This window comes from Panthera tigris, chromosome B2, assembly GCF_018350195.1.
Source record: "Panthera tigris isolate Pti1 chromosome B2, P.tigris_Pti1_mat1.1, whole genome shotgun sequence".
Classification (NCBI taxonomy): domain Eukaryota; kingdom Metazoa; phylum Chordata; class Mammalia; order Carnivora; family Felidae; genus Panthera; species Panthera tigris.
In genome coordinates, this window is record NC_056664.1 from 219711 (window position 1) to 240270 (window position 20560).

The 20560-nt window shown below is 51.5% G+C and overlaps 1 protein-coding gene across 1 annotated transcript; it reads left to right on the plus strand.

Moving 5' to 3' along the window:
* Positions 1-6880: 6880 nt before the first annotated feature.
* Positions 6881-20547, plus strand: ZFP57 (ZFP57 zinc finger protein). The gene is made up of 5 exons (XM_042985411.1): positions 6881-7929; positions 16221-16664; positions 17485-17611; positions 18033-18113; positions 18769-20547. The coding sequence occupies exons 2-5, from the start codon at positions 16431-16433 to the stop codon at positions 19971-19973; spliced, it is 1647 nt and encodes a 548-aa protein (XP_042841345.1). The 5' UTR covers positions 6881-7929; positions 16221-16430; the 3' UTR covers positions 19974-20547.
* Positions 20548-20560: the final 13 nt, after the last annotated feature.

A 20560-nucleotide genomic window follows, 5' to 3' on the forward strand; every position in this document is an offset into this window, starting at 1 on the left:
GTTTGTAGATATAAATTGTAGTTACCACCCTTTAAGAGCCTAAATTTCAGCATGAAAATGTTAAAAATGATACAGGAATATGGGTGTCACAGTGTAAACCCCGATTGGTTTTCAAATGAATCGTAGAAGTAGAAAATGTTAAGTGTTCAGAAGGCAAAATCACTGTTACATAGAATCATCCAGAAAGACTTTCTAGAGAGCCAGGGCTTGACCTGTGGAAGAGAGACGACTGCCGTCTTATAGGGACTCACCATATGTCAAGCATTGTGTGAGTCTCTTCCATCTAAACCACATTTGTTCTTTATGACCCCTGAGAAGCAGGTTTTTGTCTTACATCTCCATTTTATAGATGAGGAACCTGACTTAGAGATGGCTACTTGCCCTGAGTCACACACCTCAGAAGCCGTGGAATTAGGGCTCAAACAGCTTGGGCAGGCTTCAGAGCCCATGCTCTTTACCATAAATAACACAAACAGAGGCACAGAGGTGATGTGCCAGACACCCCCAGTGGCTCCACTACGACCTCATAGTGATTCAGACCAGGGATGACACATGAAACGTTGGCAGCCTTGTGTAGCCATCAGCCTGACCAATTACAAAAAGTCACCCCAAATTCCTATCCTAAGCGGGTTCAATGGGGAATGGTCTCATAATGGATCTGGGGTGAAGGATGAGCGGCAGTGTAAGGCCGGCAGGTGGAGGGGTGGGCAATCAGATGAGAACAGAGTTTCAGAACAAAAGGTTGGAAGGCAGAGATGCTGTATGTGCTGATAGAGGCGGAGAGGGCCCGGACGGAGAAACTGCGGAAAGAGAACAGACTCCTGACCCTGCGGTGTGGGACTGTCCCCAGAGAGGGCGGCTGGGACACTGAGCCGTCCAGCGGAGATGTGCCTGTGCAGCGCCTCGCCAAGGAGCGGGTCTCTTCCCTCTCCCAGTCCCAGATTCGAGACTCAGAGTGGCTCACGTGGAATCCACAGGACATGTGTGCCTTTTGTTTCTATGAGAAGATTTTATGCTCTTATTAAATTCTCCATCACAGGGATGCAGTGGTTTCCCATGGAGGATATGGCCCTGGAGTAGCCCTGCCTCTTAGCAGGTTTTCTCTTTCTGGGGGGACATGCCCTTGGCCTTGACCAAAACACTTCGGTTTTTTGGTTCAGTCAGTAAGTGAGTAGATATGTTCTGACACTGCTTACGAGCCAATCTGCCTCTGCCTTTTTATCTTCCAGATTGTCCTGGGCTAAAATGTCTACAGACCCCAGGATTGCTACAGGTCAGCTGTCCCCACTGGAGAAGAAAATCTTGGTAAGTAATCTTCACGTCATATGGCTTGGAACTACTAGGAGAAGGAGCCTTGGGTTTAAAACCCTGCCCAGGTGACCCCTGTCTACACTGGCAGATGTGTTTCACTATATCTATGCTTGCAAAACAAAATACTATGTTGAAAGCACCCAATACTATATTTTTAAAGCACTAGTTACTGCTTTTGGTGGGGTAATTTAACTTTCAGAGCTCATGGGTTCACCTAGGAGTGATGGGAGTAGAAATCACAATTATTACACCCACATATCTTTTCTGGCTGTCAGTAATGAGGGTATGCTCCTGTTTAAATGTGTTCAGAGTAAAAAGATGGTCCCATTATGAAATCCTCTACCTCACTTTGACAGAGTCTGGGTGGTGTGCATACAACAGCGACAAGACAACTGATAACTCAGAAATACCAGGAGGAGTACGAGACACTGTGTAGGGAGCAAGCTCTTTCTCATGACTACTGGCTTGCCAAAACAGAGTCTTACTATAATAAAAGAATAGTGGAAATGAGGGAACAAGAGACAGGGTGTGAAATGAAGAAGAAATTGAAGGGGGAAACAACCCAAAGCGTGGAGAGAGAAAAACGGTATTATTTGGTTCCTGCGAGGGAGGGGGGACACACAGAAAGTCACATCCAGAGATCAGGTCAGGTCAGAGAGGTTAAGAATAAGACATGTAGGCCATTACTACAGGCTCCTGGTGAAACCACCTTCCCCAGAATTGTGCCAGAGGAGCACAGCATCCTGAGCGCACAGAGGAGAAAGCAAGTGAGCCAGAGGGAGCAGGTACAAATTAAAGGTCACCAGGAACGCATGCTGCGGGGCAGAGAGCTGGGAAAACAGAGACTCAAGGAGGGAGTCTTGAGAAAAGGCCAGAACCCGCCGCTGACCCATGGGAGGCACAGGAGAGCAAAGAGAGAGGTGAAGGAGTTTGAAAGCATCACTGCATATCCACTCCTGCAGCCATGCAGTAGAAGTCGGATCAAAGTGAATGTTCTCGTGGAAAAGAATAGAGAAGAAGGGAATACTGCCGTAAAACCACATCAAAGAGAATTCCTAACTATGCCGCCCTTTTTGAGAAGCCAAGTGGGAAAAATAAAAGACTAGTCAAGTTTCAGCGCTTTTAGAATAAAATCATGTCTCCGAAGTGGACTTTGTTTTTTGAACTATTTCCCATCTCTCCCCAGAGTTGGGTGAGATCACATCTGTATCACATGGTTCTGGACTTGAAACCTGGCTGTTTTTAGTTGGCCTCTCTGCTCAGGTTGCTAATCCTCTGATGTTGTTTTTCTCCTGTGTTGGGTGGTTGGTCAATGATCTGAGTGAGGGGTTGTTCTCAGACACCTCCCACCTTGCCCCTGCCCCAGCCCTTGACGGGTGTCCTGATGAGACTGCTGAAGGTCAGTGTTGGGTCTTTGATTTCACATTCATAATTTTATCAGGGAGCCACTAATGGGGCCCTACAGTTTTGTTTGTTTGAGGAACTTAATTCTGACAGCCTCCTATATGCCAGGTATTATTAGTTACTGGGAGTGAATGAAAAGAGGTCCCTGCCCTTGATTGGTTCACGAGTAATGGCATAGACCACTCCCCACTCACAACGTGGCCTGGGTGATGCTGGAGGCGTGCACAGGCCCTGTGCAAAGGAGGGCACCTGGCCAAGCCCAGCTGAGCAAGGAGGGAGCCCATGGGAGGGGAGTGGTTTCTCAGGTTGCCTCCAGCTCCACACGTGGCCATGAAAGCAACATCTTCCCAGCATTGGATCCACTCAGAGGTAAAGCAAACTCTGTCTCAAACAGATGTCCTCGAACACTCATTGATAACTCAGAAAACAAATTTATGCATTTAGTGGGAATTTCGGTAGCCAAGCAGAATGAAATTTATTGATTTCATTTTCAGTTCATTTTCTTCCCAGATACCTAAAAGTTGGGAAAGTAGGGGTTCAGAGGTGGTGAGTAGAGAATCAGAGACATGGAAAATGCACACCGTGGGGAGTGTCACCCTTCGGCTGTGGGGGTCCTGATGCCCCCCTCCTGGGCCTGCTGCCTGCATCCCTCAGTGATGGGGCTGTCCTGCACTGCTGCTCCTCAGCATGATAGCCACCTCCCAGCTGTGCCTCCTGCACACTGCCCTCGCCTTTTCTGGCCTTGCGTCACCATGTCCCAGTGGCGGACCCTCAGCCTTGTAACAGGGTGTATTGTCCAACTTAGAAACCCCAATCAGTAGGGCTAGGGTAAGTCCTTTGAGTTGAGTGGGACTGAAAAGCAACCTGGTACACAACTGTAGGGGCACCTGGCTGGCTCAGTCAGTGGAGCAGGTGACTCTTGATCTCAGGGTCATGAGTTCGAGCCCCACGTTGGGTGTACAGATTACTTAAAAACAAAAAAAAAAAGGGGCGCCTGGGTGGTGCAGTCGGTTAAGCGTCCGACTTCAGCCAGGTTACGATCTCGCTGTCCGTGAGTTCGAGCCCCGCGTCAGGCTCTGGGCTGATGGCTCGGAGCCTGGAGCCTGTTTCCGATTCTGTGTCTCCCTCTCTCTCTGCCCCTCCCCCGTTCATGCTCTGTCTCTCTCTGTCCCAAAAATAAAATAAAAAACGTTGAAAAAAAAATTAAAAAAAAACAACAACAACAACAAAAAAATCCAGGGACACCTGGTGGCTCAGTTGGTTGCTTAAGTGTCCAACTCTTGTTTTCGGTTCAGGTCAGGATCTCACAGTTCATAGGATTGAGCCCCACGTTGGGCTCTGCGCTGGCAGCGTGGAGACTGCTTGGGATTTTCTCTCTGCCCCTCCCCGTTCTCTCTCTCTCTCTCTCTCTCTCTCTCTCTCTCAAAATAAATAAACATTTAAAGAAATACTTAACTGTAAGGGATTGTTTACCATGAAGGTTTTCAGTGCTAGCCACGGTGAGGTCGGCCTCCCTCTTTCTCCTCCAAATCTAGTGTAAAAGCAGCTGGTGATTGCAAGGCACTTTCACGGCTCATCCATCTCAGAGTAAAAGTCGGTAAGAGGGCTCAGTTTGGCCAGACCTGACTCCGCCACGTCTACCTCATAACTCACCTTTCATCTCCTTGAACGGTGTGTGAACAACCATCTTTGCCCCAAGCAACCATGAATCATGAGTCACACTTAATGCTTTTCTTCCGTATTCTTTCGTCTTCTCAGTACAAAATGAATATACAAATGAAAATGTCTATGTCCAGGCACCCACTGCTGAGGCTGAGACCTGGAACCCCCTGTGCTCCCCTTTACACCCCTCCCTCATCCCTAGAGGCAGTCACTGTCCTGAATTTTGTGGTAATTAACACCTTTCTATAGTTTTCGTCATCTATGTATGTATTCCTAACTGACATAATTGTGCATAGTTACCTGTTTATGGCATGTATATAGATGAAAATTATATAATTTACTTTTGTTCAGTAATATTTTTTAATTCACCCATGTTGATGTGAAACACTATTTCATTTCCTTTCTTTTTTTCCTCTTTGAAGCACGTCTTTTAAAAATTTTTAACGTTTATTTATTTTTGAAAGAGACAGAGCATGAACAGGGAAGAGGCAGAGGGAGAGGGAGACACAGAATCCCAAGCAGGCGCCAGGCTCCGAGCTATCAGCACAGTGTCCCACGTGGTGCTTAAACTCACCAACTGCGAGATCATGACCTGAACAGAAGTCAGATACCCAACGGACTGAGCCCCCAGGCGCCTCTGATTTGCATGACTTCCTGGATAACATGTCTCCTGGGTTTTCTCCAGCCTCACTGGTTTCCCTTCTGAGGCTCCTTGGTTGTCCTCCTCCCCTCCCCAGTCTCCTGGTGCTGGGGGTGCGTCAGAGTGACTCATCTCCACGAGCCTCACGAGCTCTACACGGTCTGTTCCCTGAATCTCCACCATCTAAGTGTATACTTCTTGGGTAGTTCATTCCATGACATGAATATACCACATCTTAATTACCTGCTGTATTGTTGAGGTCATTTCCAATTTTTGGTTTTGTGGGGGTTTTTCACGTTTATTTGAGAGAGAGTGAGTGGGGGAGGGGTAGAGAGAGAAGCCCAAGCAGCCTCCCCAAGGTCAGTGTGGAGCCCGACCCGGGCTCAGTTCCATGAACCAAGAGATCATGACTTGAGCTGAAATCAAGAGTCAGACGCTCAACCAAGTGAGCCACCCAGGCGCCCCTGTTTTTGTGTTTTTTATTCTACAAATAGTACTTCTGTAAACATTTTTCTTTAAGCGTGTTTCTGGGGCACAGTGTGCAGGAATCTCCAGGGCATCTAGGTTGTGGGACCTTCACATGACAAGCCTGTTCCTGGGGCTTGTTTTCATTCCACTGGTTTTGTGCCCGCAGGCCTGTTCTGTAGAGTCTGTTCAAATATGTGTTGAAAGAAGGAAGGACATTTGTTAACTGCTGGAAACAGCTGTGTCCAAGAGGGCCAAGCCCCCAAATACAGGAACAGTTGATGATGTGCCACTCTACCTTCTTAGGTCCTGTCCGTGCATTAACATAGTCTTTCTTTGTTCTTACATTTTATTTGAGGTACTAAAATACCTTAATTTGTTTTTTAATACCCTTCAGTAACATTCATGATTTTGTTTATCCCCTCTCCAGAACTATCTCTGATGCTTTCCAGACAAGGTCACCCCCATTTTCTCTTCTCAAGGCACCTGGCATCATCATAAAGTTTCACTGAAGTCTGGATAAAAGGGTTCCCAGAGGAGGAGGACAGGGAGCTCACATCCCTGGAGACACTGGTCAGGACCTCTAGCAGTTCTCTGTTGTCTGTGGGACAGCAGTCCAGCTTTCCGGCCCTGAGCACTCCGTGGCTTCAGAGGAGATGCGAGACACTGGAGGCCCATTGACTGATTCATTCCACACGTACTGAATCTTGTTAGTCCACACTGTGCTGACTGACTGATGGAAGGGTGGGTAGGGCAGGGTCCTCCTCATCGTGTGAGCTTGCAATCTCATGGTCCAGATGGAGATCGATAGTCCTAGTACAGAAGTAATAAAGCTAATAGAAACATCTAAGTGCCTCAGAAACTGTGAAGAAGGACTGCCTGGCCCTTTGGACTAGAGCTAAAGAGCCCCTTCGTGAAGCTTTACAGCTTTACGGAATAGGTGGACGCTCGTGCTGAAGGGGAGAAGTTTGATAAGCAGATGAGAAAGAGCACGTGGGCCCAGGGAACAGCAGGTGCACAGGACCCACACGTGAGTGGATCTGGGTGAAGGCTAGCGCGGTGCCTGCAGCCAGGAAGAGCTTCCCTGTCTGGACAGGTGGGGATTGTGCAGCAGCAGTCCGGCTCAGTTGGGACGTGCAGAAGAACAAGGATGGGCAAAAGAACGTGGAGATTACTGAATTAATACAATAGCGTTAAGAATCTGCCATTCAGTGTTTGTGCTGATATCACTGGCATCCACACTTCATTAAAATAGGGTTGGAGGGGCACCTGGGTGGCTCAGTCATTAGTTAAGCGTCCAACTTCTGCTCAGGTCATGATCTCACAGTTTGTGACTTCAAGCCCCGTGTCGGGCTCTGTGTTGACAGCTCGGAGCCTAAAGCCTGATTCAGGTTCTGTGTCTCTCTGCCTCTCCCCCGCCCCCAAAATAAATAAACATTTAAAAAAATGGGCTTGGAAATTGAGGGGAAAAGTTGAGTTTTAACAAGATGAAAATGGATCAGGAAATGTCACAAAGAATATAGCTGTTGGCACAAAAAGGCATGAGAGTACAGTTCTCATCCAGCCAGAAGTATTCAAAGGAGAAGTCACCAGAAAACAGGCTGGAGCCAGGAAAAAAAAAAAAGTTGATAGGGATGTGTACTGGTACATCTCTGATGGTAACCAGCCCCACGTGGATCTAAAGTGCAGCTGGTTGAGAAGCCTCCCCGGTCCCTTGCACATGTGCCCCACTCCACTGTCATTATGGGGTGATCCCTTGCACAAAGGATGCAGGCGTCCCCTCCCAGCCGAGAGCATTGCTGTGGAACCTACATCAGCTGACATGACATAAACAAAGAGTAAGCCCTGTTTTCCAAATGCTCCTGTCACACCACTTGGTTTTTACAAAAGACCTGCGTGAGCACTTGTTCTCCCTAACTGAAAAAAACCTGAAGAGGATTTTGGCCTTTATGAAAACAGTCACTACTTGTACTTACAGGACTTTGGTAACAGTGAAGCAGCCTAATGCAAGCCTTCAGAAAGTGGCAGAAGCATGCATTTTGTTGGGAGAACAAGGAAGACCGGTGGAGTCAGGTCTTGGGGAGGTGGCCTTTGATCACCGTACCCTCATGATTTCTGAGTTGACAAGCAATTGCCAAGAGAGGGCCACTGAATAGTTTGTGAATGTTGGTATTTTCCAATACTTGGGTAAGTTTAGCCCAAGCAGCAGACTTGGTGGCTGTGTGCAAACGGTGTAGTTGCAAACTGTTAGGGTTCTCCACGTGATTACGTTTTTACAGTGATAATTTCTCTCCAAAACCAAAGACGCCCGACAAATGCATCAGATGGATTGATAAGTTGTATCTCAAGAAGAAAACCAGGAAACTTGTTACTGGAGGAGTACCCCCAGCTGATACTGTTTTCCCCCCAAGTTTTCCCCATGCAGATGTGGCAGAAATTCCAAGGAGGTAAGGCACAGGGAAAAAATACACATATGTGAAGAAAGGTGTTTCCTTCACATGGCTTATTTTCTGTGTGTAGCAGGAGGCCAGGTGAGCTGTTTAGAGACAGAAAAAACAAGTCTTGAGTGGTGGGTTCCAAGTATACTAGGGACTCTGGAGTTTCTTATAATAAGCTCAGGTCAAGAGTCTGCCCTGTAGAAATAATGTTGGTCACATGGATGAAAGCACAGGGAATATGGTCAAGACTATGGTAATAGCATTGTATGGTGACCAATGGTGGCTGCGTTTGTGGTGAGCACAGCAGAAGGCATAGGGTTGTTGAATCATGTGTTGTACATCTGAAACTAATGTACCATCGTGTGTCAACCATACTCACACTTTAAAAAAATAATGCTGGAGGCACCTGGGTGGCCCAGTTGGTTAAGCGTCCACCTCTTGATTTTGGCTCAGGTCATTATCTCACAGTTCATGGGATTAAGCCCCACATCGGGCTCTGTGCTGACAGTGAGGAGCCTGCTTGGGATTCTCTCTCTCTCCCTCTCTCTGCCCTTTACCCCCCTCAAAATAAGTAAATAGAAACTTTAAAAAAAGAATGCTGAAAATTTTGATGAGTTGAGATCAGCAATGTCATGGTCAAATTTTCTTGCTTGCAAGCCTTAGAAACTTACTTGGGTGAGTATAAAGAAAAAAAAAAAAAGTCTGTAGAAAGTATCTTAAATTTTTAAAGTCTCTCAAACCACTGGGCCTTACAAGAGACTAGAGCCAAGGCAGTAAGCATACCTGCCAACTCTTGTTTCTGCATCTTTTCGTGTATGTGCTCATTCTCTTTTTCCGCTCACTGTTGCTCTCTCTCTCTCTCTCTCTCTCTCTCTCTCTCTGTTCTCACAGTGGAAAATGGCATCTCTGCGTCCCTACAACCTCAGGCTATCACCTCTTCTTTCTCTCTCCCTCTATATCTGACTGCTCCCTCCCAACTGGATCACTCTGAGTGACCTATAGGTACCCACAGCTCTCTCCCATCTAAGTCAGCTGTGCTAGTCCTTTGCAGTCCTTCAAAGCCACATCCCTTAAAAAGTCTGTATCAGCTGCCTGCATTCTGGCCTCTCTGCCCATCACTTCTCCAGGCCCCCTTTCACTGAGTCATCAAAGAGCTCCATGCAGCTAAATTCAATGGACATTTAAGGGTGGAGTGGAAAAAAGGGAAGGTGCCAACAACAGACACAAGACCTGACAGGCATTGGCAGCAAAGACAGCATGGAAGGAGCATCGACACCTTGAGTGCTGGAATCCCGTCCTTAGGAAACAGGAGGGCAAGGAAATCAATAATCCTGAGGAATAGGAGATGGGCAGGGAACCAGGGGAGCCCATTCAAGGAACCAGAGTTGGGGCCAAAGGAACCAGATAAGTGAACAGTTGGAATACTCAGGATAAGAGACCAGACTAAGAGTAGAAAGGTTGACAAAACTGAACTGCCATCTTGGATTCCACCAGGGATGGGCAACCAACAGTTGAGGGTTAAGGAAGCCCAAAACAGAAACAGGTTGTAAGGTTACAGGGGCAGGAGACAAAGCAGACAATTACAATAACCCTCCTACTGAGTCAGGTATATGAAATAAGACTTTGAACTCATTGAAGCATGTCTGATAGTGACTTTAGCCATGAGGTCAAAGTGCTTCAGGATGTAAGGTTTACAAGATTGGCGTGTTGTTTTATGTGGGTCTGATTATAAAGCCTTCCATTGCGTTAGCATCACAAAACAGAATAAGGCCGAACAAGGGTACATCTTACCTCTCGTGGAGGATGGTAAGTAGGTCAGCAATGCCGTGCTAGCATAGGCTTTCTAAAATTTACCTGTTACCTACTGCCAAATCAAATAGTGAGTAAGCTGTACCTCACCTATCAAAAATCATGTTTTTGTTGGTAACATCATAGAGACTAGAAGGATAGTGGTGCAGGGGAGATATAACACTTATTAAGTGTCTGCCATGCATCAAACAATTTTTTCATTTAATCATGAACACTTCTTGAACCCAGGGTGATTAATATATCCTGACTTAGTTAAGAATGAACTGTCTAAAGTCTCCATATCTGTGTCAATCCATATTGACATAGAATTTTGTTGACAGGAAGAAGAAATTTAGCCAATAGATATTTCTCAAACTTTCTAGGATGCACATGTAACATATCCAGATATTCTTTTATGTTTATATACATATTTTATACATGTAAAGTTGTGTTCTGTAAGTGTGGGGGTCTGTCCCTTTTTGCTTGTCCAAGCTCTCTTTCTGGTAAGCGAAATCCCACCCTCCTTGTCTTACACAGTTGCTTCCCCCCAGTCCCAGCCAACTGTACCACCCTACTCTCTTGGAATAGTGATTGACATCAGTGTAGCCAGTGGTCGGCTATAGTGGTTGGCATGTGACCTGAGTGGCACCAATCAGAATCCTTTCCTGTTTCAACAGGAGAAACAAGAACATTTTTTTTTAATGTTTATTTATTTTTGAGAGAGAGAGAGAGAACATGAGCAGGGGAGGGGCAGAGAGAGAGACACAGACTCTGAAGCAGGCTCCAGCCTGTGACCGGTCAGCATAGAGCCCAATGCGTAGCTCAAACCCACAAGCTGTGAGATATGACCTGAGCTGAAGTTGGACACTCAACTGCCTGAGCCACCCAGGCGCCCCAAAACAAGAACATTTTTATAAAATGTATGGAAATCCATTATGTGTGTGGGGGCCTTGGGACTTAGTGAGCAATGTATTCAATCAAGCGGTCATTACCCTTATAATCTAGGACCAAGTAAACCCCAGAATCCTAGTACTGAGCCAGAATAAGTTTGAATCTCTTAGCGCCTCCCCTCCCTCTTTTGGCTGGGCTGCTGCCAAGGGGAGGTACCAGCCTGGCCAGCCTGGGGGTGTCATTAGGCTGTGAGGGAAAAGAAAGAAGCATCGTGTCCAGGAATTTCCAAAACCGGTCTATATAACCTGTCCGGATCATTACTCAGGAAGTAGCCAAGACGAGATGATGCTTTTGGGGGATAGCAGCACAGGGAGACCAAAGCTGCCTTACTAAGGCAGACTAGGAGGAGGTGAGGGGAAAAGACTAAAAAACATCCCTTTCAGTCAACTTTTGAGAAGGCTGTTCAGCCTGTGAATGGTGTGGTAGGAAGCATGAAAGATCCACTAATTACCTTGAGTATCAGCCCACTGTCAAGAGGCTTTACAATAAAAAGCACACCATTGTCAGACTAAAAATGGTATGAAAAGCCAAAACATGAGGCAGATTAGTTTCAAGGGCCACAGTGCTATTGCTGGAGTAGGTTGATTGGACCAGAAAAGAAACATGTACCCTAAAAAAGTGTCAGCAGTGGTGAGGCACCACTGCTCTCAGAGAAGGTCAGAGATCCAATCAAGTCCATCTGCCAGGAGCAGGTGTGGAAAATGCCCCTTGCTATGTGGCCTCCCTCCTTGCGAGACAAATGCAATAGTCACAAGTCCAAATCAGATCCTGACCCTTTACTTCGTGCCCAGTCGATGATGGTGCACGTCTTGCTGCATCCGGGATGATGATGGATCCAGGCAGCAATGGGGGTGATTCTCCCTCAGCACATTGATTCCAGGCCCGTCTCATCAGACAACAGGCTCCTCAGATGTTAGGTCAGCAGTTGGCTTTATTTCTCTCTCCAAGGAGAGATTTGTAACCAGCGTAGCTTTCCAAGTGCCCGACCGAATAGCTAGGCCATTGGCACAGCCCAAGGGTCAGCAGAATTACAGGAAGGCTGATCTGTTGGTGAGAGCCATGACAATGGCCCTGAGTCCTGCCCCCCAAGTAGAATGACAGCCTCCGTGTCCGGCTGTGAGTAACTGGCTCTGAGGCTGAATGTCTGCATCAGCCAGAGCCAGCACTGGGTTCTAGCTTCACTGAACCCCAGTGGTCCAGGTCCGGTGGCCTGAGAGCGCTGCTGAGCCAGCACTTTGCTTCAGACGGCAGACTGGGGGATAAATCCTCCCCAAAGGGACATCTGCCACTTTTCCACGTAGAACTGAGACATTTGGGCCAGGCCAGCTGCACCCCTAAATGTACCATCCCCCTGTGACAAGCAGGGCTTATCAGATCCCTCCCACTTGGTGAGAAGTTGAGTCCAAGTTGACCAACCCGCAAATGTGACTATGAAGCCAAAATGTCCAAGCTTCCTTGGGTCAGGTGTTTAGTTTTAACAGGAGCCCAATAACAAAGTGAATCTTCCTTTCAAAAGGAATGTATCCAGTGACCATGTCAGGAAGGTGGTGGGTCCAAAACTGAGGGTGCCACTGTTGGGTTAGAGCCTTTGTCAGCAAGATCCTCAGTCACAGAGACTTGTTGCTGTTGGTTTGAAACCTCAGGAATTTTCCTCGGCGGGGTGGGGGTGGGGAGTGGGATCTGAAACAGGCCACCATACATGGAGGGCAAGGAGTGACTGAAGAAAAAGGCAGGCCACTCCAGGTTGGTAGGTGGCAGTTTTATTTTTTTTTTTATTTTTATTTTTAAAAATTTTTTTTTCAACGTTTTTTTTTTTTTTTTTTTATTTTTGGGACAGAGAGAGAGACAGAGCATGAACGGGGGAGGGGCAGAGAGAGAGGGAGACACAGAATCGGAAACAGGCTCCAGGCTCCGAGCCATCAGCCCAGAGCCTGATGCGGGGCTCGAACTCACGGACCGCGAGATCGTGACCTGGCTGAAGTCGGATGCTCAACCGACTGCGCCACCCAGGCGCCCCATTTAGGTGGCAGTTTTAATAAGCAAGGGACTCACATATGAACTTAGTATTGGGTGGTCACACACCTGTCCACCAGAATCTAAAAGTTTATATAGAGACCTTGACTGGGTTTGGTCATGTATTCAATCCACGTGGTGTCAACACCACCTGCTCCCTCAAGACTGTGTCCCTGAAACAGCCCCCCCTTGTGAGTGCATCCCAAGGACAGGGAGCAAGTGAGGACCCTCTGATTGCCCAGGGCCTGCTCTCTGGTCAGCCATTGGTCACGTCCTCTGGATGAGCTTCCCCAACAGTGGCTCCATTGGCAGAGTGCTTGCCACAGCTTGCTAGATCGGTGCAGAGGTCTTTCACTTTATTGCCTGTGTGTGAACGAGGAGGTCGGGCAGTGGTTATAGACCGAGAACCAGGAAGTCGGCACGGGCTTTTACAGTTTGCAAAATCTGTTTGTAAACATGGCCTCCACTAAATCCTCAAAGGCGGCTACCAAAATGGCGTCCTGGTTGTTGCTAGATTCCAGACCAGGGTCTGCGTCACCAGGCTGGTGCTCAGCTCAAGGGTTTGTGTTGGTGTTTGGAACCACACAGATGAGAAGCAGAAGGGTTTCTCCCTTGTTCCCTTCTCGTCAGCCTTCAGTTGTACCAAACCCAGGCCCCAGGCTCCATGCACAGAGGTAGCCCCAATTCCAGTCCTCCTCCCAGTCCTTCTCTCCACACCTGTTGAACCTCAGTGTCTGCGTCCTGTCTTGTTCCACATTGCTGTTGCCCCTGTCCCACCCCTCCCCACATTTCAGAATGTTCCTCTGCCTCTGTCAGCAGAGCTAACTTGGTTTCCCCTACCTGGTTTCTTCTCATCATGGTGCATCCGGTGCTGCTCTCTGTCCAGGTTATACACTCCTGCTACTCAATTGAGCGTCCACAGCACTGAGTGCTGCTGGTGACCAAGACTAGGGTTCTCCCAACCCCCTCCCCAAACCTGTGGTCCAGTGCGTGTTGAATACACGCACGGCACGAACTCCCTATTCATTCATTCCCTTGTCTCCTTGCTGACCCCTCAAGACTTGAGGATCAGATCAAAGTGGCAAACTATGGTCTGGGTTCCAGCTGCCTTGTTTTCCAAATGAGGTGACGTGTAACCAGGGCTGGGATTCGAGCAAGGAAAGAGAGGCATGTCTGTGCACGTGCAGGGTCAGATACTGTCTATTGAAAGGCTGCTTTTGTTTTCTCAGGCTTAATGGAAAGCACCCTAGGCAGCCCTTCCCCTGGCCTCAGGATGGCGGCAAGTCCGCAGGAGCCCCTCCCACTTTCCCTCCCGCCCAGCCCCCACCCCCAGCAGCCTATCTGACTCTGCAGGCAGAGTGGGATGGTGTGTGCCCAGGGGCTCCTGGAAGAGATTTAAGGCTGGGCGCCTGCCAGCCACACAGTGCTGGCCCTGGAGACCGGGAGCAAAGCGTCTGCTTTCAGGCCCCAGTGCAGCGGCAGGCGGGCTTTGGGACCCTTTCTCACCTGTACAGCCAGAGTAACTAGTCTACCTAAGGGGATGTTTTAAGGATTCAGTGGAGGAGGCCATGTTTACAAAAGTACTTTGTAAAGCCCGTGCTGATGTGAAACATAAAAGATGATAGTAATACAAAATGGAATAAGTGCCAATCGAGTGGAGAAAATAAATGTGGTATCTGTTGGACTGATTGCAAAAAAGAGAGATACCACTTGAGAAGGTTGAACTGAGTCAGGGTAAGTGGCCCAGGCCAGCAGAGTCCCACGCCACAGGGTCCTCTGCTCCCCGGGCTCCAGCGTTGAAGTCCCCGTGTGTGATCTGCCCTTTGCCATCATTGTTCTTTTTATTTTATTATTTAAAAATCTTTTTAATGTTCATTTATTTTTGAGAGAGAGAGATTCAGAGTGCAAGCAGGAGAGGGGCAGAGAGAGAGGGAGACACAGATTCCGAAGCAGGCTCTGGGTTCCGAGCTGTCGGCACAGAGTGCTACTGGGGGCTTGAACTCACGGGCTAGAGATCACAACCTGAGCCCAGATCGGATGTTCAGCCCCACTGAGCCTCCAGGCACCTGGCCTTCATTTTTCTATGATGCTGTTTACCTGTGTTTGCACCTCTCCTTCTGGCGGCCTGTGGGTCTCGTTTTTCTCCTTTGGGCTCTAGATGGTGGTTGGAGGTTGTGAGTTTTAATCAGAGATCATTTAATCCTCTTTTTTCAAGAGCAAAGGAAGGTTGGGAATGAGGCGAGGTCCCGGTGCTGGGTGGGACCAACGGTGACTGCGGGTGGGAGGGTGGGCTGCTGAGGGGGCGGGCTCTCTTCCTTTCTGGCTTCTCAGACGGTGAACCCTTGACCTTGGCTGGGCCACCGGGCCGTGGGCTTGTGGAGCCTGGCTGGGGGAGCAGGGCGGCGGGCTCGGGGGCGCCCCACGCCCTGGAGTCCCCGTCCCCAGTGCGCGGTGGGTGAGTGGGGCGGGGGGGTGTGGAGCCCGCGTGGATAGAGGCACATGCGGGGTCTCTGTCCCTCACTCGTCTGCCCAGACCTCAGCGGGCCGGCGGGCATCGCGCCCCTCACCCTGGAGGAGCTCCGCACCGCGGGGACCCCAGGGGAAACCTGGGTGTCCGGGTGTGGCCCGCGGTGCTGGGGCATCAGGGCCTGCTCAGTGCGGTCTGGGTGGATGGGGGGACCTCCTCAGCCCCCGCCGGGGGGAGTTAAGGGGACATGCTGTGCCACATGGCGCTGAGCCTTCTGTGTTGTTCCCCGCTGGTGGGAGGCTTCACCCCGAGGTTGCAGGGCTGGGCAAGGGCCGGAAAGGGTTCTGGAGGGCCGAGCTGGGGGCGCATGCAGGGGCGGGCGGTGGGGGAACAAGTGCAGTTGGGGGGGGGGCGCGTGCAGGGGCTCTGCCTGCCTCGAGGCCTCAAGGGCCCAAAGCTCACCAGCTGTAGCTTGGCGGGTGAGTCCGGGTTTGGGTCGCTGGCAGAATTGCTGTGGGACAGGCAACGGTTTGGGGGTCGAGAGACAGGGTAAAGCCTGGGGATAGGGAGCTGGCGACACTTCCCTCGGGGGATCTGCCTCCTGGGAGGGCAGGACCCGGCCGCGAGGTGTGCTGAGCCTCCCCCAGCCGGCCTCCTTCCCCTCTGAGGGTGTGGATGTGGTCAGTGCTGGGCCGATCAGGGGGCCTCTTCCCTGAACCGCAGCAGATGCTGTTCCCACCGCTCATGCAGCGCAGGGAAGCCAGGCCTTGCCGGTGGGCTCTGCTGGGCCAAGGGCGCAGTCGGGGGGTGGGTGGAGGGGAACTGGGGGCCGGGGGCTTGCACAAGAGGTTTGTGACCCATCCAGAGCTTGTGCTGCCCGGGAACCATTTCCTCAGTGGTGCACAGGCTTCCAACACAACTGTGCTGGGGCCAAGCTTGCAGGCACCTCTGGGATTCAGGTTCCTTAGCGTGGGTGATTGTCACATCCCGGCCGTGTGGAGAGGGTCCTGTGGTCCAGAGAAGACGCTGTGGTCACTCAGTTCCCCTCTTGCTGCCTCGTCTTCTTTCCCTCTGACCGCAGGTTCCTAGAGGTGGGCACCAGCCAGTGGCTCGGAGCAGGAACCGAGGGCCGGTGTCTTCGGAGCCTCAGCCTGGTGTCCCTGGACGCTGGTGGCTGAGCCCTGGTGACCGGCCTCTGAAGCCTGAACCAAAGGTGTGCTGCGTTGTGAAAGAGGGGACTTCACACCGGACGACAGCCCCTCGGGGCAGAGACCTTGGCCTTGGAGAAGCCATGCCGAAGCCGGAGGCGTCCGCAGAGCCCCTCCATCTGCTGCGTTTCCCGGAGACCAAAAGCCCCGGGAAGGAGTGCGGCCAGCCTGGGGGGCCGGGCCAGGCGGGGAGAGAGCCGGAAACAGACACCATGGAGAAGCCCATCCAGTGTGTGCAGAAACTGCTCCCTCGGGTGGAGGAAGACGTCCAGCAGGAAGCCGCACGGAGAGAGTACAGGTGGAGGGCGTGGGTGCAGGTGAGGACCCCCAGGTGGGGAGGGCGGGGCTGTCCCGCACCCTGGAGTACTTCCGTCTGTCCCCAGTCTGTGGTCTCCATCTGTGGTCCCCATCTGTGGTCCAGTGGAGTTTCAGACTGTCCGAGCCTCCACCCCACCCAGGAGCCCTTCCTAGAAATCGGGGAGTGACGGCCCTTTTTGTCTACGTTCGCTTTTTTTGTATATTCAGCGTATGTGCCCCCTACCCCACCCCCACACACACACATCTTTTCTTCCCTCCTCTCTATTCTCTCCCTCTCGCCTCTCTCTCTCTCTCCCTCTCTCTCTCTCTCTCTCTCTCTCTCTCTCTCTCTATATATATATATATATATATACATATATATATATTGAGAGAGAGAGCATAAGAGAGCATGTGCACCTGAGCAGAGGAGGGGCAGAAAGAGAGGAGAGAGAGAATCCCAAGCAGGCTCCTCACTGTCAGTGCAGAGCCTGATGTGGGGACTGATCTCCCCAACTATAAGATCATGACCTGGGCCAAAATCAAGAGTCGGACACACACCCCACTGAGCCACCCAGGGCCCCGCCTTCCTTTCTGTTAGATCAATGTTGCTGGCTTTGCGTTGGTCTTTTCCTATTTCTGCCCCCTTCCATGGTTTTGTTTCTTTCTTTTTTTTTTTTTAAGATATCTCTGCACCCAGTGTGTGGTGCAAACCCAGAACCCCCAAATCAAGAGTCACCCACTCTCCTGAGCCAGTGGGCACTCCCCTTCCCTCAGTTTTTAAGCCGCATCCTTGGATGCCTGTCTCATTACAGACTCCCTGAGTCTCTCCTGCTCTTCCAGAAGCCAGTCACCTTTGAGGACGTGGCAGTGAACTTCACCCAGGAGGAGTGGATGTATCTAGATGCCGGTCAGAGGGCCCTGTACCAGGACGTTATGTCAGAGACCGTCAGAAACCTGATGTCTGTAGGTGAGAGCCTGGGGCTCACAGGGCTCTTGGGACATCTGGTTTCCCTCAGCAGGCAGCTCCCAGTTGGCTTTACTGACCCCATATCTTCCTTACCTTACAGGTGTGAAAGGTGTAAGTCACTAAGCTTGGGGTAAAAGAAGAAATAAAAGCCTTTATGAAGGCAAAGATAATACTTGTAACTTGATCACAGTTGGAAAATGTACCCATTTATCTGAGCAGTGTTGACTGAGTTGCTCCTGTCGTGTGCCGGGGACTTTGCTAGGGGTCTCCTCCTCACCTAAGTGTCCCACATTGTGGTCCTTAAACCAAGGATGTGGAAGGAGGTAGCCTGTTGTTCCCATTGGATAGGAAAGGGCCAGGCCTGGGGCCTCAACCTTCTCTCCTTCCCACCCCCAAGTCGGCATCTTTCTGTCTAACCCAGATCTGGTCACGAAGCTTGAAGAAGAACAGTGGAGGACTGAGCTCCAGCTCCAGCCCCCAAATGGAGAAGGCCTCCTTTCAGGTAAGTGTGGCGAAGGCGAAGGCGGGAGGAAGGTAGGGGCCAGGACATGCCCTGGGTGGCTGGGAAGCTGACCCAGGGCGCCAGGGCTCAGGCACCCTCCCCCAGCCCGCATCCTTCCAGGAGAGCTGGGGCCATTCGCTCACGCCCGTGGCTCCGGAGGAATACCTAAACTGTTTGGGACTAAGCGAGCATCTGGAGTCTCTAGGATTGGGCCATACACAGACTGCTTACGCTCCTTCCGAGAGAGCAGACAGGAAGGGACATGAGCTCGGTGCTGAGCTCACGCAGCGGACACTTGTGCTGACCGCATGCTCCGGCTCGCGCCTCCCATCCCAGCTTGAGTAGTGAGGGCACCACCCTTCACTTTGGTGTCCCCGTTTATATGACACATGAGGTCACCTATAGGAGTCAGTGGGAGCTTCTGGAAAGTGGATTTCCAGAAATGTAGGTGTAGCCCAGAGTTCTGATCTCTGATCTTACTGGAAGATTCCACTTTAAAATTTTTATTTGCTTTGAATTTGGAAACCCAGGGGTCTGCTCTGGCTCTAGCCTGTGAGGCCCGGACTAGGAGAGGGAGGGAGGGCGGGCCAGGGGCCCTCTGGTGAGTGGGTCTTGTTAACCTGCCCCCCCCCCCCCCCCCCCCCCCCCACTGCAGGAAGCAGGAAGCAGGAGCTTCCAGAAGGGAGTCCAAGCAGCAGGGGCAGAGATGAGGAGGTCCCCCTTGCTTGCAAAGGCTCAGGACAACCCTGTGCCCCCGTGGGTTCCAGGCCCAGGGCCCCTGGGTGTTCAGCCCCCCAGGCCGGGCCACCGTTCCCCTGCCACGTGTGTGGCAGGACTTTCAGGAAGCGCTCCAACCTGCACAGCCACCAGTTTGTGCACAATCCCCACAAGACTAACAGCTGCAGCCAGTGTGGGAGGTCGTTCCGGAACCCCAGGGACCTCAGCTACCACAGGCGCATGCACCTGGGGGAGAGGCCCTTCTGCTGCCCACTCTGTGACAAGACCTACTGCGACGCCTCGGGGCTGAGCCGTCACCGCCGTGTGCACCTGGGCTACCGGCCCCACTCCTGTGCCCTCTGTGGAAAGGGCTTCCGGGACCAGTCTGAGCTCAAACGCCACCAGAAGACCCACCAAAACCAGAAGCCGGTGGCCAGGGACTGGAAGCATGTTGTGAGCCCTCCAGGTTCCAGCACTCTGTCTTGGGAGCCCCTGGACAGGAGCCAGGCGAGCAGCCGGGAGCCCGCGGCCGGGACCCGAAAACCTGTATTTGCAACCAAGGGTCCTGTAGCTCAGACCCAGCCACCTACAGACAGGAAGCAGGCGATCGCTGTGAAGCCTCAGGCACCGGCCACGGCAACCCCGGGGCCTGAGACTGGGACCCAAGAGCCTGACACCAGAGCCCCAGCGAAGCCTTCAGGACTCCAGGTCTCCTCTGGCCCTCACTGTGCTCCGATGCTGAGCGGGAGAACCTCTCCGTCCAGCCACCACAAGGCCCACGTCTCCGAGCCACGCTGCTGCTTCCGCTGTGGCAAGGCCTTCGGGTCCCTGTCGGGGCTGGCCAGACACCAGCACACGCACTGGAGGCAGCAGGTGTACCGCTGCCCCGTCTGTGACGTCTGCTTTGGGGACAAGGAGGGCCTCGTGGGCCACTGGGGGGCTTCCAAAGGCAAGGACCCGTGTCTGGGCAGCCCCCACGCATGCCGGGCGATCCTGGCCCAGTGGCTTGGCTTCTTCCGAGACACCTCCCCTTTGGCAGGAAAGGAGCCGGTTGTGCCCCGGGATCTGGGCCCTGGGCCCCCAGGAGAGGGCAGGGGGGAGGGGAGAGGGGGTGCAGAGCCGAGAAAGCAAGTGAGGCCGTGAGGGTCTCGGGACATGAAGAAGAAGCCGTTCTGTGCGCCTGCGTTTCCTAGTCCTGACCTCCGGGCACAGGAAGGGGTGAGGGGTCATGAGGGAAATGCAGAAAGGAACAGGGGTGAGCAGTGGTTCACGGAAACCTGTATTATCATTACTTAGCACCTGCTTGTTTCTTTGTGTCTGACAGACCATCAAGTAGTAATTGTTGCAGAAAACAGTGGAGGCTCTGATGCACGGGAGGGAAGGGGGCTGCGGGCCACGTCCGGGCTCCCCAGGGTCTCCAGCAGCTCGCCCACTCAGCTCTCATGGTTTGGGCCCTTCCTGCCCCTTCCCGCAGCCCTCCACCTCTCTGCCCTGCCCCTCAGGACTGGCATCTTGGAAGAAACAACCACCATTTTCGAGGTTAGAGCACTGGAATGTGCAACAGGGGGGTCCTGGTCACAGTCCCGAGGCTGAGAGCCTGCTGCCTGTGTCGCTGTCCAGCTCAGGTGACCTCATCGGGGAGAGGAGCGCCCGCCTGGCTGTGGCCAGAGGGGGCTTCCAGACGGAAGACAGGACAGGAGAGACGAGGGGACAGAAAGGCCACGACAGAA